Source organism: Schistocerca nitens, chromosome 11 (genome assembly GCF_023898315.1).
Source record: "Schistocerca nitens isolate TAMUIC-IGC-003100 chromosome 11, iqSchNite1.1, whole genome shotgun sequence".
Classification (NCBI taxonomy): Eukaryota; Metazoa; Arthropoda; class Insecta; order Orthoptera; family Acrididae; genus Schistocerca; species Schistocerca nitens.
In genome coordinates, this window is record NC_064624.1 from 31,778,581 (window position 1) to 31,795,405 (window position 16,825).

Genomic DNA, 16,825 nt, shown 5'->3' on the forward strand with positions numbered 1-16,825 from the left:
ACAAAGATTAAGCCAGTACTTTATTCGACTGCTAACAACACCGTAATTTAATTGGTGGTGTTTCAGAATCAAGATACATATGTAGCGCTTCCCTCCCCCTCCTCCTCCCCCTCCCCCCTCTCTTTTTTATGATTACATTCCTTCCATGTCTTTGTAGTCAAAAGGTGCAATCCCAATTTTAGTAACTTTGAAGTGTATACGCGGTCTGTTACACAGCTTAATTCTTTTGAATGAACAACTACACAGCGCAGTAGTGCATTAGCCTCCACTGGTGAAACGTCAGAACAATAGCAAGTTACATATACTGCTTTCTCTGTGTGTTTTATAGTTAATTCTTGAATAGTAGTGCTGGAATGGACATAACGTGTGCACGCTGTGTGCAGATGGAGGAGCTGACCTCAGCTAAAGAGCAGCTGAAGATGCTTTTTGCCATGTTCAGTAGCATTCAGGCTGCTGCCTACTGTAGTAGCAGTGGCTGATAATCTGGCAAGTCAGATGGGATGCCTAAGGTGCCATCTTTTTGCCCAATGGCTCTGCTGTCAAGACACCTTGTGGTGTACCCAATGTGGCAGAGTTGTCCTCACCAAATGGTGAGGAATGGGTGGTAACTGTTAGCACTGAGGCAGAGAGTGAATATGGAGGCTGGCACGTGTTCATTCACCAGGGTCCAAACAGCAACAGGTGGGGAGGGAATTGCTTGTTAATCAGGAGCCCCAACATTAAATTCATTATGAAACTCCTTAGGGAAATGGTGTCCAGGCCTGGAAATGAATCATACTTGTACTGAATATGTCTGCCAGGGAGTCTCATCCGAGATGTGGAGAATGTCCTGCCTGTGGCTATCAAACATGCAGGGTGCAGCTGTCTCCAAGTTGTGGCTCATGTTGGCACCAATAATGCCTATCATTTGGGTTCTGATGTGATCTTCAGTTTATATGGACAAGTAGCACAAATGGCCAAGAGCCCCTTAGCCACACATGGAGTGCTTGCAGCACACAGCTTGTATCAGCATTTCCAGAATTGATTCAAGTCCTTTGGTTTGGAGTGAGGGGAGGGTCTCAACCAAAGGCTTCGATTCTTTGACTGTCCCGACTGCAGACTGCTAGACATGTGTGGAGAATTGTAGGAATACTTGATAGGTCTGGGATGCACTATATAAAGCAAGCTTTTTTAGGCTAGGCAATAGTTTGAGGTCCTCTGATGAATGCACGCTAGTCAGTGCAGAGATATAGAAAACAGACTGAATAAAAAGTAAAGACCATACTACCATCAAAACATTGAACAGTAAATTCTTTATGTATTTGTAGTTCCTGAATGTAATGCCCTCCAAGAAAATTGTCATGTTCAAAATACTCTTTGAACAAAGCTGGCCGAAACCTTGAGCAGAAACCCTTGAAATATTTAGCAAGCCATGGAATGTACACTGAAAAAACAGATTACACACCTCTTGTATGGTAGCGTCAGAAGAGTGGAGGGGAGACAAAGGGCAAGAATGAATATGGATGAAATTTGTGCAATAAATGAAAGCCTATGCTATTGGTGGTAAAGCCCAAACAGTAGTGAAAGTAGGATTCTCAGACTCTATAATATTTTTATCTTGCCAACATATAACTATAGTTAAAATACTTTTTGCCACAAATAAGTAGGCACTTATGCAAACATTCATTTTCATTCCATATGTTTTGTGTGTTAGCTATGACTGTTGGACACCGTCACAAGAGAAGGTACTTTTACAGTTTACAATGTGGCAATGGCAGGTACCTCACACCTATCAATTTGTACCATTCAGTTCTAATTTATCTTACTGTTTTCATGTAATTTAAGGCATAAAGCAATGACTAATTGCATAGCGGAAGTGCTAAGTCATTGAAAGGCACATCAACTTTGCTAGCTTTCCCACAGATACTGCTTCAGAACTATGGTCTCACTTTACAGGCTGACTGCATTGTGGCAGCACTGTGAATAAGCAGACTAAATAGTTTCACATGACCAGTAATTATGGGATCCATTTCCATTCTTGCAGATGAATTTTTTTTTTCAAGAACCATCATACAGAATCACAAAATCATTCAAGAAGATTTTTACACCAACTAGGTATGTCTGTAGTTTTGCACATATTTCCTGTGACTTTTCTTACAAACAGGATTGACCTCTGCCTTTTTCTATACGTGCAACAAACCACTGTTCCATAAATGAACAATTCGGATGGCAGGGATGGGCCAGTTCAGCACCATTTTTTGTGTACCTGAATCTGCTAACTACACTTTGTCATGTGGGTCTTTTCTGTCTGTAATCCAATAACTCACCACATACTTTTTCAGTGTGTGATGTACAGACCATTTAACATTTGCAAATATTTCTATATGTAAATGATACTGGAAGTAAATGATATTCACTCATTGCCTACATGGGATGCTAACAACTACTAGCCCTGCTCTTTCTAGCAAATCTATTCAACTAGCCTTCTTGAAAGATTCAGTAACTTCATTTACTATTGTTGTTGCACTGGAACCATGATCACTAACCCCTCTGCGCACTAATACCGTCTGTAAGGACATACCTGTTCATAGTTACAAGGTCTAAAGTATTATAATTTTGTGTGGGCTAATATACTAGCAGCTTACCACAGCTTTCAGAAAACTGCTCAAAAGTACCTCGCAAGACTGCCTGTCCACAACACCTGCAGTGTATGCACAGACATCTTAGTCTACTCAGAAGGTTATGATCATCTCCCTTTTCTGCACTACTTTGTGTAGGTTTTTCTTGAATAATTCTGTAACTGTCACAGCAGTATCACATGGCAAATAAAAACATACAATGCTGGAGTTCACATACACGGAACTATTAAGAGAACTACTCATTAAAACAGGAAACCATAGCTTGAAACTTGGGACTTGGTACCAATTTTCATATAACTTCATCAATGCAATCTCACATAATTCTTATTTGTGCTTATAATGTAAAGAAGCAATTCTACGAACTCACAAGCTAAACTACTTCACCTGCTCAAAGGCAGTGTTTAAATCCATATGGGTATACTGTAACAAAATGTTCTACTTTACCTGTTTCCTCATTTCCAACCTGTGGCGTACTATAATACCTTAAGTCTTGTCATCTTTACCTTAAAGTAAACACAGGACTGCTAAAGTGAATACACACACAATTGACAACCATCTCATTATTTCCACCACAACTCAGCAATGAATAATTCCACGTGGTCATATAAATTCTATAATTACCTCTTTATTTGCACCCTCCTCCAACTCTTCTTTTACATTCATGCTGAATGGGTAAACTTGGGCCTGTGGTAAAAATAACAAAGTGTAATTAATACATTTAAGCAGTCACAGTCCTCCCATATTATATAAAATGTATAACATATATGAAGCCCAACCATCATACTTCCTAACAACTAAATAGTAGTTCTGGTTAATTGTTATCTTTTGAGTTCGAAATTCTTGGTGATGAGTTCACTATGGTATATTTCAATGGGAGGCAGCAAAAAATTAAGACTGATTAATGACAACACCTTTTAAAATTCATTACTATCTTCAACTTCAGCTTTCTTTCTATTCCATTGTTTTCAATCATATTTTCTAGCTTCATTATCTTCATATGCATATAATGGTAGTGTAATCAAATAAAATAACACAGCTACTACCTCAAACAATGAAATCAATGTTGTTCATATCAAACGACACAATACAGTGTACATCAACTGTGTGGGGAAGCAGGAACTGGACTGTCAAGTGCCACATCACTCATACTACTATTACAATCAGAATCATAAAATGTCTGGAACAGTTACATCAAAACCGTTTGTTTCACAGAATGCTTATTTACGATAAAATTTTTAAAACACACACACACACACACACACACACACACACACACACACACACACACACACACACACACACCTACCTTGGCACACTCCTTACTACTTTTCTAACTTCATTAATTCCTTTTGGTGGCACAAGTACGTTTCTAACAGTACAAAAAGAGTGTAGGCTACAGACAGGCTGAACAAGCCCTATTCTAAGGATCGGAACTATGGGTTTTACTTACTGATCTCAAAAGAAGACAAAGTTCTAGAAAGATTACTTATGGAGCAGCACCAGCATATCAAGACTGAAAAACCTGTAATGTTGAAGTAAGTGCTGGAATGAGAACAAATGAAACAGTGCTAGCATAGAAGAAAATCATTAAACTGATATCAACATCTGTTGAGAATGTTAGATAATTAGCAGCCAAAGAATAACTTTTGGTTGGAAGTCACCTTACTGATAGAAATAAAGTAGACCACTTAACTTTCAGAAAGAGCATATCGACAAAATAATGAAGCAGCATCGTGTATGCGAAGAGGATGCCTTGAAGAGAGATCCTGGGCAGGAGATAGAAAGAGTACAGACACATCATGTTATTAATTGATCTTTCTATTAATTAACTTCCTACAATAATACTAACATACTAGTACAAATAACAATAATATGATTTTATTATTATTATACTATCTGAGCCATGACAGGCTCCCTCTTTGACTTCCTGCCCCGCACCTGGTGTATGTCATTTCTTTTCCTTGGAGCTTGTGGCGCCATGGGGTACGGTACAGCCGCGCAGGATACATTGACAGTATCTGCCATTCATATGAAATTGATAGACTGGAGTGACTGGTAGTCCTTTAAAAGTACTGTCGAGTTAATAGTTGCAGGCACAAGTGTTAACGGAAGATGGAACATTGGTGTGGTCTCGGCTATCTGTATTTGCTGTTGGTTGTTCTCTGTGGAAGTCACATTATGCAAGGAGCTTTCTCATCCACAAAACTGTTTGATTTGCATTGTGTTGCATGACTTAATACTTTGTGGCATGGACTTGGAAGGGGTTAGGGTAATGTCTCGCAACCAGACAAGCTTCTTATTGCTATTCAATTCCTCATGTTCAGCAGTGGATTCTATGATTTGGTAATCCTGAACACTGTTTTAAGTGTGACCATGTTTAGCCTTAGACTAAGTTTTTGATGAGAATCATCTGACGAGTCCGTTGATCTGTGCAACTACTGTGATCATGTGGTTGTATTAAGTGAGAATGACAGTGGAATTTAGATGCTCCCTTAGTCTGCTCCAGTTTTCTACTGTTGTGACACACTGATTGTTTAGGACCTGGACTCTTAGGACCTGGACTCTTAGGGCCTGCTCATCATACTGTGGCTGTTAACACTGCCTTTGTACATCAGCCTCATGGAATGCACCACTGCCAGCTACCAATGGGCTGCCTTCACCCAAGTTATGTAAATTACTATTTGAAATGTGTACTAAAATTTTGTACATTTTCATGTTTGGGGGTTTGATGGGATGAGTGCTCTTCTTGTACATACCGCTGAGCACTGTTAGAATCGCATGCTGATCAGCTCTATGTGAATCACTCATGTCATATTTAGATGTCATCCAGACTTGTGAAAATATAGCCTGTTGGCACATTTGAGGCTCACGGGCTGGAACAAGCAAAAGCGTGTAAAACTTCAAGTCTTACTGAGCTCTGAACGTTTTTTGTGTGTTTGTTCACTGGCCATTTGTGAGCTGGAGAGTGAAAGAAATTTATTCCATCACAGGGCTAGTTACTGCTTAATAGATTTAATTGTCCAACTGTTTGTTATTTTAAAGTTGTCATGGGGTGACCTTTCCTCACCTTTTATTTATTTACTGCTAAAAGTTGGTTCTGAGTACTAAATACTGGTTTTCCTTTTTAAAGGGCATTCTTGAGCTCCTATGCATGCACATTCACTTACTGAAACACTTACGCATCTTCTACGGCATACCTTAATAGAATTTCCAATGTGTCTGAAACCAGTTATATCAATCTGTGCACACTAATTTCAGTTAATTACTTAACTGCTCATTGGGGGCAAGATTTAAAGCAACTTGTCCTGTCTGCTGAAGGCAGCTCCAGAAATCAGTGCACCTGTTTACTTTATTAAATTATCTAGATGCACTTTGAGGTTTATTTTAAGAATTTCCTTTTTCTAGTGGCCCCGAGGCAGCTATAAATTGCTCTGTCTTCAGTTTTAACCTTTGAGACGAGTTATGCTTCTGTGTTGTCTTAAAGAGCCATCTGTTTCCAAATAATTATTTGTCCATTTGTTGAAGCATTTTCTGAGTTGCGGTTTGTGAAGATGGAAATTTTGAATCTAAAATCTAAAAACTGGTGTCAGACACAGCTTTAGTCATTAACTATTGCCTTATTCAAATGGTCACTAAACTAAGGTGTGTAATGTCTTAAATTTGAAACTTCAGAGTGTTGTTTGTAATCCTGCTAATGTATCTGATTTTAGTTATCTTTCTTAAATAAAAACATTTTAATAAACAATGGAGACTCATGTGAACCCCAATCCATCCAGTCCTTCCACTTAATTTCCCTTTTTTCCTGCTGGATGTTTGGTTGGTAATGGAGGATGGTTATTTTCCTGGAACTAAAGGGGGAGGTTATCCTCATACTGTCATTCACCACGAGGTGTGTGTCTGTAGGTATCCACTGCTGAACATGGGGTCCCATGACTGTCTCAATTTGTCCTTATTGAAGAAGCTACAGTTTATCTATGAATTACAAGTCAGTCATCTTCCATGTAGTAAGGGCAGTGTGGCCGAACTTGTGGCTCGTCTGCATGTGGACAACCCCTTGGTGATTAGTACCAACTGCACCGGGGAGGTACATGTTGCACTAGCTGACTGCGCTCCGACCATGACTTCCTTGTGTCAGAACATAGTGTTTAGAAAGTAGTCAGGCCCACCATAAGCAAATACATACAGTCCAGGCACAATTGATCCAATGGGATAATCACTTGTGGGGTATTCCACAATGTAATCTCTATCCTGAGCAGGTTACATTAGCTCTGCAGTTAAAGGGGCAGGTGCATGATTTGTTAAGTGGGGTCAGCCACCTTGATTTAGACAAATTAGGAGCAATAGGTGGAGAAAAAGATTCTCCCACCAACAGATAACTGCTGTAAGTAGAAGTAATGCTACAGTCACCTTTAAGGATGAGAAGCGAATTCATTTGGGAAAGTACCTTACCAAATATGTTACTGCTTCTAGCTATAATGGAACTTTCAATTTAGAATTTAAGACAGGTGAAATCCATCCTGTGGATCACCAAATTTATGTTTGATGCTGACACTTTGGCCATCTCCAATAATGTTGTTGTTCAGGCATTGTTAAGTCATGTTTTCAGTTGAATTTTACACAGAAGTGCAACATCGAGGGAGTTGTGGGAATCAATTACTGGGCTGACATTTCACCTCATATTTAGAGGCTGCTCAAGCATGAACATTTTGGCAAGTGCAGTTTCCTCATGAACCTTTCCCTAGGTACACAGATGAATGCATGTGGTCATTCCATTCTTGCAATTGCAGGTCACAGAGATACAAATACTCCATAATATATTAGAGAAAATGCAGCCACAGGACCATTCATGGATTACCTCCACTAATAAATGCACATCTTTTACTGAATTAGAGGATTTGGTGTCCGCTATTGAAGTCAGAGTTTCACAGACCAGCAGTGATGGGGCTTTAAGTGTCATTATCAGGATGGGGATCGAGATTCTGGGCAATTTAAAAGGGGCCCATCCATACGGAGCAAGTATAGGATTTGTTTCCAGTGTAACAAAGAGGGGCATTTTGTATAGCAATGTCTGGTACCATGGAAGGAGAGTCAAACAGCTGGAATCACAAGGAATGAAAGAGGCATGGTAGTGTTCTACTGCCAAAGTGCTGTCTCTGTGCCAAATCCAAGGTAGGGGAATGCCTGCCTTACCTTTGGGTATAACTTATCCAGGAACCAGTGTACACACTCCTCAACTCTGGTAGTTCAGTTTCTCATTTAGATTATCTGTGGTATTTGGAGTTCCACAATACCTGTGAACTGCCTCATTTGCATCCACCCTCCCAATGTCAAGCTCTCACTGGGCAGATGTTGCCTCTGATTGGCAAAACTGAGTACTCGAAAATTTTCTTGGCCTATGAAGTGAATAGTAATTAAAAAATTTTCAGTAAACTTAATTTTGGGGTGTGTTTTGTAAGTGGTAGTGGGTTTGTGTTAGTTTGTCAAGGCAGGGTTGTTTATTTTAAATTTAACCCAGTTGAAAAATTCCAGTTGTGCTCCTATCAGGTTGCCCCAAGAGTTCATAGTGTGTTACCACAATGTTCGCCATTTGAGCTCAGTCACCTTGGTCCAGTAGAGGTAAAGCTGGTACTGGAAGTTCTTGATTGTTTACCGCAGGTAGTTAACTAACAGATTTGACGCCACCAATAATTTCCTGTACACAATTCGCCTTACAAATGACATTCCAGAGAGGCAGGATCTTTGGAGGATTTCTCCATCAAAGACGAAATGTATATGTGCTTTGATTAATAATATGTTGTTCGATGGGGTCATCAGGCCCTCAATATCGGCCTATGCTTCTCCCATATTTTCAGTATCTATGAGCAGCAATGGGGTGTTTCATCCAGTTGTGGGTTATCATATGGTTAATGAGAAGGGAGTTTTGGAGTCTGTGCCACTTCCCAATCTGCATATTTCTTTTACTTGGTTCAGTTGGGCTCAGTATTTTACTGTCCTGTATCTCAATCTCTCATATTATTAGATCATGTTAACAGAGGATTCCAAGCATATTACTGCCTTCTGTACAGACTGGACCCTCTACGATTTTAACAGTGTGCCCTTTGGTATGTCAATAGGAGTTGCCATTATGTCTTGCCTTCTAGATTATGCTATGGGTGATTTCACGTTCAAGTGTGTGTATAATCACCTAGACGGCATGGTTATTTACTGTTCTGTCTGAACACCTGCAACATCTTGAGGTAGGTCCTGGTTTACTAGAGGGAGGTGGGACTTACTGTGAAACCATCTAAAATGACACTGGCACATAGGTTTCATTCTTGGGGCATCTTAGTTCCACTGATTGCATTAGAACTGTCCAGAAGCATAGTGGTGATTTGCGAAAATTTCCAGCTCCTAGAAATAAGAACGGTGTGGCACAGTTCATAGGCATGACAAATTTTTTTCGAAAGTTTGTGCCCAATTTTACTAAATTACTGGGATGCCTTAATGATTTAAGAAATTTCAAATGGGATGAAAGTCATCCAGAATCTTCTGAAACCATTAAAGTGGCGCTTTGTAAACCACTAGTATTAGCCATACCCAATTTTGAGCTCCTGTTCTTGCAAATAGGCACCTAATTCTTCTAGGGTAGAAAGTGGAAGCTGTCCTCCTGCAGGAACAGAATGGGAGGGGAGGTGTTGTGGGTTGACCTTGGAAACTTTCACCTGAGGAGACGTAATATTATATGTATGAATGGGAAGCCTTGGTGGTTCTGTTTGCCCTTGAGAAATTCAGATTTTATTTTGAACACCAAGAATTTTGTTTAGAGACTGACAAGCTCTTAGTTAGGGTTTGGCTCATTACTTCCTTAACACCCTCTTAGGCAGTCATTTGGGCATTTATAATACTGTTGTCAAGATAAGACAACACATCACCTGGTCCTCCCTGTATAATGATGTCCAGAGGTTGGTGGGGGATGTGAGAGCCATAATCGAGCTGAGCCCAACCCGAACTACCTGAAGGGCTTTTGGAGTCTACCCATCAGGAATACCTGATGCATAAATTTTATACTGATTATACAGGTCCACTATCTCGTATTTGTGGGTATTAGGCACCTATTAGTTATCATGGATGACTTTTCTCGCTTTTTGACTCATTCCAAGCAGAGGAGTGATCATCCTCGTAGCTATCCAGCATTTGTAATGAATTCTTTCTGTTTACAGGCCACCCAGAATGCTTATTAGCTTTTGTTTCCCAGCTATTCGTGAGGTTCTGCTTTGACAATGGAATTAAGAATGTGACCACAAATCCTTATTACCATCATACTTTGCTGACCAGGTGAACTGCAAGTTGAAGGCTGTGCTTATCTTTCACAACAAGAAGTGGGACATTTCAGTACCATGGCTCAATTTTGTCTTTAAAACTGCACAACCCAAGTCCCTGGAAGCTGCTCCAGTATCCCTTATGCTAGCACATCCAATCAATTCTCTTGTCAACCTGTGGTCAATCAATGGTTTGCTTCCAGAACAAGTCACCCTAGCAGTAACAGCACAACTGGAGCCAGGCTAGGCATAATATCAAAATTGCCCATCACAGGCTAGCCATCTGCTGCAATCAGGGGCTAAATAGTTCATTGCAAAGGCTGGGGGACAGAGTGTTAGCCCGAAACCCTCATTGTTCAAAAAAGGGGAGTTAGGGTTCGCTAGCAAACTAGCTCCTCAGTTCTTGGGACCCTGTGAGACTGTCAGGGTGGTGAGCCTGACAAAACCTCCTGCTTCTGAATTTATGCACGCATAAAGCCTCATGCATGCACATTACCCATGTCAAGGAGAGTCATATGTAGAGGGCTCCTCAATAGTGGGGAAGGGGGATTTTGATTTTGTGGGATCCCTCTTTGAATTCCAGCCCCATGTGCCTGGCAAATGTCACTTGTCACATCTCAGAGTTCATGGCACCAGTGGACATTGTGGAGCCAAAATGGATGTAGAGCAACAGCAGTGCATCTCAAGGGCAGTCAGTGTCTTGAAGCTGGACTGGAGGGTGAGCCATGCAACGCTTGAGGGCAGCATGTGCTGTTTGGCCAAACTTGATGTGCCACTATCATTATCACCATCACCACAATAAAACAATCTTCTTTCAATAATGGTAACTGCCATAGTCTGATCAGCCCCAACATTATTATCACTCATTTAAAGTCTGGTATGTCCACCTCTGGCACAGATAACAGCAGAGAGACATTGTGGCATGGAAGCAATGAGGCCTTGGTAAATCACTGGAGGAAGTTGGCACTATATCTGCACACTCAAGTCACCTCATTCCCATAAATTCTAAAAGGGGGGATGATCTCTGACATTTTAAATTACATCCCAGATGTGTTTGACCAGGTTCGCCATCACATCAATTGGAATTCACCACTATGTTCCTCAAACCATTCCATCACACTCATGGCCTTGTGAAATGATGCATTATTTTGATGAAAAATGCCACTGCCAGTGGGAAAAATCATCGTCATGAAGAGTGGACATTGCCACTGGTAGCGAGGCTTGCATGCCTCAGTGACATAGATAGCTGTTCTGTAGGTGCAGCCCCAGCAGAGGGTATCTGTTGAGGGGCCAGACAAATGTGTGGTCCCTGAAGAGAGGCAGAAATCTTTTCAATAGATGCAGGGGCAACAGTTGGGATGAACGACTGATCTGTACTTTTAACATTAACCAAAACAGTCTTCCTGTGCTGTTAGCAATGGGGAAACTATAGCCATAATACTTCCTGAGGGGATACAACTTTACTGCATGGTTGAATGATGATGGCATCCTCATGGATAAAATATTCGGGAATTAAAATAGTCCCCCATTCAGATCTCCGGGCAAGAGTAACTCAGGACGTCATTATCTGGAGAAATAAAACTAGCATTCTACAGAGTGAAACAGGGAATGTCAGATTGCTTAATGGGGCAGGTATGTAAGAAAGTTTAAAAACAGAAATGGATAGGTTAAAGCTAGATATAGTGGGAATTAGAGAAGTTTGATGGTATGAGGAACAAGAGTTCTGGTCCGATGAACACAGGAATATAAAAACAAAATCAAAAAAATGGTTCAAATGGCTCTGAGCACTATGGGACTTAACATCTGTGGTCATCAATCGCCTAGAACTCAGAACTACTTAAACCAAACTAACCTAAGCACATCACACACATCCATGCCCAAGGCAGGATTAGAACCTGTGACCGTAGCGGTCACGCGGTTCCAGACTGAAGTGCCTAGAACTGCATGGCAACACTGGCAGGCCAATACAATATCAAACCGGGGTAATGCACGAGTAGGTTTAAGAATCAATAAAAAATAGGAGCGCAGATAAGCTACTACGAACAGCTTAGTGAACACACTGTTGTAGCTGAGATAAACACGAAGCCCATGCCTGCCACAGTAGTACAAGTTTACATGCCAACTAGCTCCCAAGATGAAGAGATTGAAAAAATGTATGATGAGACAGAAGAAATTATTCAGATAGTGAAGGAAGACGAAAATTCAATAGTCATGAAGGAGTGGAATTCGATAGTAGGAGAACAAAGAGGATGGCGGCAGGGGAGGAGGAGGATGAATGCCAAGGCCAAGAGACAGCAGAGGGGGCAGATTAGGCAGAGGACAGGAGGGGTGGAAGGCAGAGGCAGACGGGGCACAGGCAGACGGGGCACAGGCAGACGGGGCAGAGGCAGACGGGGCAGAGGCAGACGGGGCAGAGGCAGACGGGGCAGAGGCAGACGGGGCAGAGGCAGACGGGGCAGAGGCAGACGGGGCAGAGGCAGACGGGGCAGAGGCAGACGGGGCAGAGGCAGACGGGGCAGAGGCAGACGGGGCAGAGGCAGACGGGGCAGAGGCAGACGGGGCAGAGGCAGACGGGGCAGAGGCAGACGGGGCAGAGGCAGACGGGGCAGAGGCAGACGGGGCAGAGGCAGACGGGGCAGAGGCAGACGGGGCAGAGGCAGACGGGGCAGAGGCAGACGGGGCAGAGGCAGACGGGGCAGAGGCAGACGGGGCAGAGGCAGACGGGGCAGAGGCAGACGGGGCAGAGGCAGACGGGGCAGAGGCAGACGGGGCAGAGGCAGACGGGGCAGAGGCAGACGGGGCAGAGGCAGACGGGGCAGAGGCAGACGGGGCAGAGGCAGACGGGGCAGAGGCAGACGGGGCAGAGGCAGACGGGGCAGAGGCAGACGGGGCAGAGGCAGACGGGGCAGAGGCAGACGGGGCAGAGGCAGACGGGGCAGAGGCAGACGGGGCAGAGGCAGACGGGGCAGAGGCAGACGGGGCAGAGGCAGACGGGGCAGAGGCAGACGGGGCAGAGGCAGACGGGGCAGAGGCAGACGGGGCAGAGGCAGACGGGGCAGAGGCAGACGGGGCAGAGGCAGACGGGGCAGAGGCAGACGGGGCAGAGGCAGACGGGGCAGAGGCAGACGGGGCAGAGGCAGACGGGGCAGAGGCAGACGGGGCAGAGGCAGACGGGGCAGAGGCAGACGGGGCAGAGGCAGACGGGGCAGAGGCAGACGGGGCAGAGGCAGACGGGGCAGAGGCAGACGGGGCAGAGGCAGACGGGGCAGAGGCAGACGGGGCAGAGGCAGACGGGGCAGAGGCAGACGGGGCAGAGGCAGACGGGGCAGAGGCAGACGGGGCAGAGGCAGACGGGGCAGAGGCAGACGGGGCAGAGGCAGACGGGGCAGAGGCAGACGGGGCAGAGGCAGACGGGGCAGAGGCAGACGGGGCAGAGGCAGACGGGGCAGAGGCAGACGGGGCAGAGGCAGACGGGGCAGAGGCAGACGGGGCAGAGGCAGACGGGGCAGAGGCAGACGGGGCAGAGGCAGACGGGGCAGAGGCAGACGGGGCAGAGGCAGACGGGGCAGAGGCAGACGGGGCAGAGGCAGACGGGGCAGAGGCAGACGGGGCAGAGGCAGACGGGGCAGAGGCAGACGGGGCAGAGGCAGACGGGGCAGAGGCAGACGGGGCAGAGGCAGACGGGGCAGAGGCAGACGGGGCAGAGGCAGACGGGGCAGAGGCAGACGGGGCAGAGGCAGACGGGGCAGAGGCAGACGGGGCAGAGGCAGACGGGGCAGAGGCAGACGGGGCAGAGGCAGACGGGGCAGAGGCAGACGGGGCAGAGGCAGACGGGGCAGAGGCAGACGGGGCAGAGGCAGACGGGGCAGAGGCAGACGGGGCAGAGGCAGACGGGGCAGAGGCAGACGGGGCAGAGGCAGACGGGGCAGAGGCAGACGGGGCAGAGGCAGACGGGGCAGAGGCAGACGGGGCAGAGGCAGACGGGGCAGAGGCAGACGGGGCAGAGGCAGACGGGGCAGAGGCAGACGGGGCAGAGGCAGACGGGGCAGAGGCAGACGGGGCAGAGGCAGACGGGGCAGAGGCAGACGGGGCAGAGGCAGACGGGGCAGAGGCAGACGGGGCAGAGGCAGACGGGGCAGAGGCAGACGGGGCAGAGGCAGACGGGGCAGAGGCAGACGGGGCAGAGGCAGACGGGGCAGAGGCAGACGGGGCAGAGGCAGACGGGGCAGAGGCAGACGGGGCAGAGGCAGACGGGGCAGAGGCAGACGGGGCAGAGGCAGACGGGGCAGAGGCAGACGGGGCAGAGGCAGACGGGGCAGAGGCAGACGGGGCAGAGGCAGACGGGGCAGAGGCAGACGGGGCAGAGGCAGACGGGGCAGAGGCAGACGGGGCAGAGGCAGACGGGGCAGAGGCAGACGGGGCAGAGGCAGACGGGGCAGAGGCAGACGGGGCAGAGGCAGACGGGGCAGAGGCAGACGGGGCAGAGGCAGACGGGGCAGAGGCAGACGGGGCAGAGGCAGACGGGGCAGAGGCAGACGGGGCAGAGGCAGACGGGGCAGAGGCAGACGGGGCAGAGGCAGACGGGGCAGAGGCAGACGGGGCAGAGGCAGACGGGGCAGAGGCAGACGGGGCAGAGGCAGACGGGGCAGAGGCAGACGGGGCAGAGGCAGACGGGGCAGAGGCAGACGGGGCAGAGGCAGACGGGGCAGAGGCAGACGGGGCAGAGGCAGACGGGGCAGAGGCAGACGGGGCAGAGGCAGACGGGGCAGAGGCAGACGGGGCAGAGGCAGACGGGGCAGAGGCAGACGGGGCAGAGGCAGACGGGGCAGAGGCAGACGGGGCAGAGGCAGACGGGGCAGAGGCAGACGGGGCAGAGGCAGACGGGGCAGAGGCAGACGGGGCAGAGGCAGACGGGGCAGAGGCAGACGGGGCAGAGGCAGACGGGGCAGAGGCAGACGGGGCAGAGGCAGACGGGGCAGAGGCAGACGGGGCAGAGGCAGACGGGGCAGAGGCAGACGGGGCAGAGGCAGACGGGGCAGAGGCAGACGGGGCAGAGGCAGACGGGGCAGAGGCAGACGGGGCAGAGGCAGACGGGGCAGAGGCAGACGGGGCAGAGGCAGACGGGGCAGAGGCAGACGGGGCAGAGGCAGACGGGGCAGAGGCAGACGGGGCAGAGGCAGACGGGGCAGAGGCAGACGGGGCAGAGGCAGACGGGGCAGAGGCAGACGGGGCAGAGGCAGACGGGGCAGAGGCAGACGGGGCAGAGGCAGACGGGGCAGAGGCAGACGGGGCAGAGGCAGACGGGGCAGAGGCAGACGGGGCAGAGGCAGACGGGGCAGAGGCAGACGGGGCAGAGGCAGACGGGGCAGAGGCAGACGGGGCAGAGGCAGACGGGGCAGAGGCAGACGGGGCAGAGGCAGACGGGGCAGAGGCAGACGGGGCAGAGGCAGACGGGGCAGAGGCAGACGGGGCAGAGGCAGACGGGGCAGAGGCAGACGGGGCAGAGGCAGACGGGGCAGAGGCAGACGGGGCAGAGGCAGACGGGGCAGAGGCAGACGGGGCAGAGGCAGACGGGGCAGAGGCAGACGGGGCAGAGGCAGACGGGGCAGAGGCAGACGGGGCAGAGGCAGACGGGGCAGAGGCAGACGGGGCAGAGGCAGACGGGGCAGAGGCAGACGGGGCAGAGGCAGACGGGGCAGAGGCAGACGGGGCAGAGGCAGACGGGGCAGAGGCAGACGGGGCAGAGGCAGACGGGGCAGAGGCAGACGGGGCAGAGGCAGACGGGGCAGAGGCAGACGGGGCAGAGGCAGACGGGGCAGAGGCAGACGGGGCAGAGGCAGACGGGGCAGAGGCAGACGGGGCAGAGGCAGACGGGGCAGAGGCAGACGGGGCAGAGGCAGACGGGGCAGAGGCAGACGGGGCAGAGGCAGACGGGGCAGAGGCAGACGGGGCAGAGGCAGACGGGGCAGAGGCAGACGGGGCAGAGGCAGACGGGGCAGAGGCAGACGGGGCAGAGGCAGACGGGGCAGAGGCAGACGGGGCAGAGGCAGACGGGGCAGAGGCAGACGGGGCAGAGGCAGACGGGGCAGAGGCAGACGGGGCAGAGGCAGACGGGGCAGACGGGGCAGAGGCAGACGGGGCAGAGGCAGACGGGGCAGAGGCAGACGGGGCAGAGGCAGACGGGGCAGAGGCAGACGGGGCAGAGGCAGACGGGGCAGAGGCAGACGGGGCAGAGGCAGACGGGGCAGAGGCAGACGGGGCAGAGGCAGACGGGGCAGAGGCAGACGGGGCAGAGGCAGACGGGGCACAGGCAGACGGGGCACAGGCAGACGGGGCAGAGGCAGACGGGGCAGAGGCAGACGGGGCACAGGCAGACGGGGCAGAGGCAGACGGGGCAGAGGCAGACGGGGCAGAGGCAGACGGGGCAGAGGCAGACGGGGCAGAGGCAGAGGCAGAGGCAGACGGGGGAGAGGCAGAGGCAGACGGGGGAGAGGCAGAGGCAGACGGGGGAGAGGCAGAGGCAGACGGGGGAGAGGCAGAGGCAGACGGGGGAGAGGCAGAGGCAGAGGCAGAGGCAGACGGGGGAGAGGCAGAGGCAGAGGCAGAGGCAGACGGGGGAGAGGCAGAGGCAGAGGCAGACGGGGGAGAGGCAGAGGCAGAGGCAGACGGGGGAGAGGCAGAGGCAGAGGCAGACGGGGGAGAGGCAGAGGCAGAGGCAGACGGGGGAGAGGCAGAGGCAGAGGCAGGCGGGGGGAAAGGCAGAGGCAGGCGGGGGGAAAGGCAGAGGCAGGCGGGGGGAAAGGCAGAGGCAGGCGGGGGGAAAGGCAAAGGCAGACGGGGGGAAAGGCAAAGGCAGACGGGGGGAAAGGCAAAGGCAGACGGGGGGAAAGGCAAAGGCAGACGGGGGGA

At 49.5% G+C, this 16,825-nt stretch overlaps 1 protein-coding gene across 5 annotated transcripts in view; it reads right to left on the bottom strand.

Moving 5' to 3' along the window:
• The window catches only part of LOC126212951 (zinc finger protein 43-like), a 142,182-nt gene that overhangs the window by 105,835 nt on the left and 19,522 nt on the right, over nucleotides 1-16,825 (bottom strand). For 4 of the 5 annotated variants that reach the window (XM_049940469.1, XM_049940470.1, XM_049940468.1 and 1 more), the window contains exon 3: nucleotides 3,240-3,302. In XM_049940469.1, the coding sequence (XP_049796426.1) occupies nucleotides 3,240-3,302 (63 nt within the window). Of the gene's footprint in view, nucleotides 1-3,239; nucleotides 3,303-16,825 lie in introns of those variants that run through there. The other variant, XM_049940471.1, reaches the window with a different exon arrangement.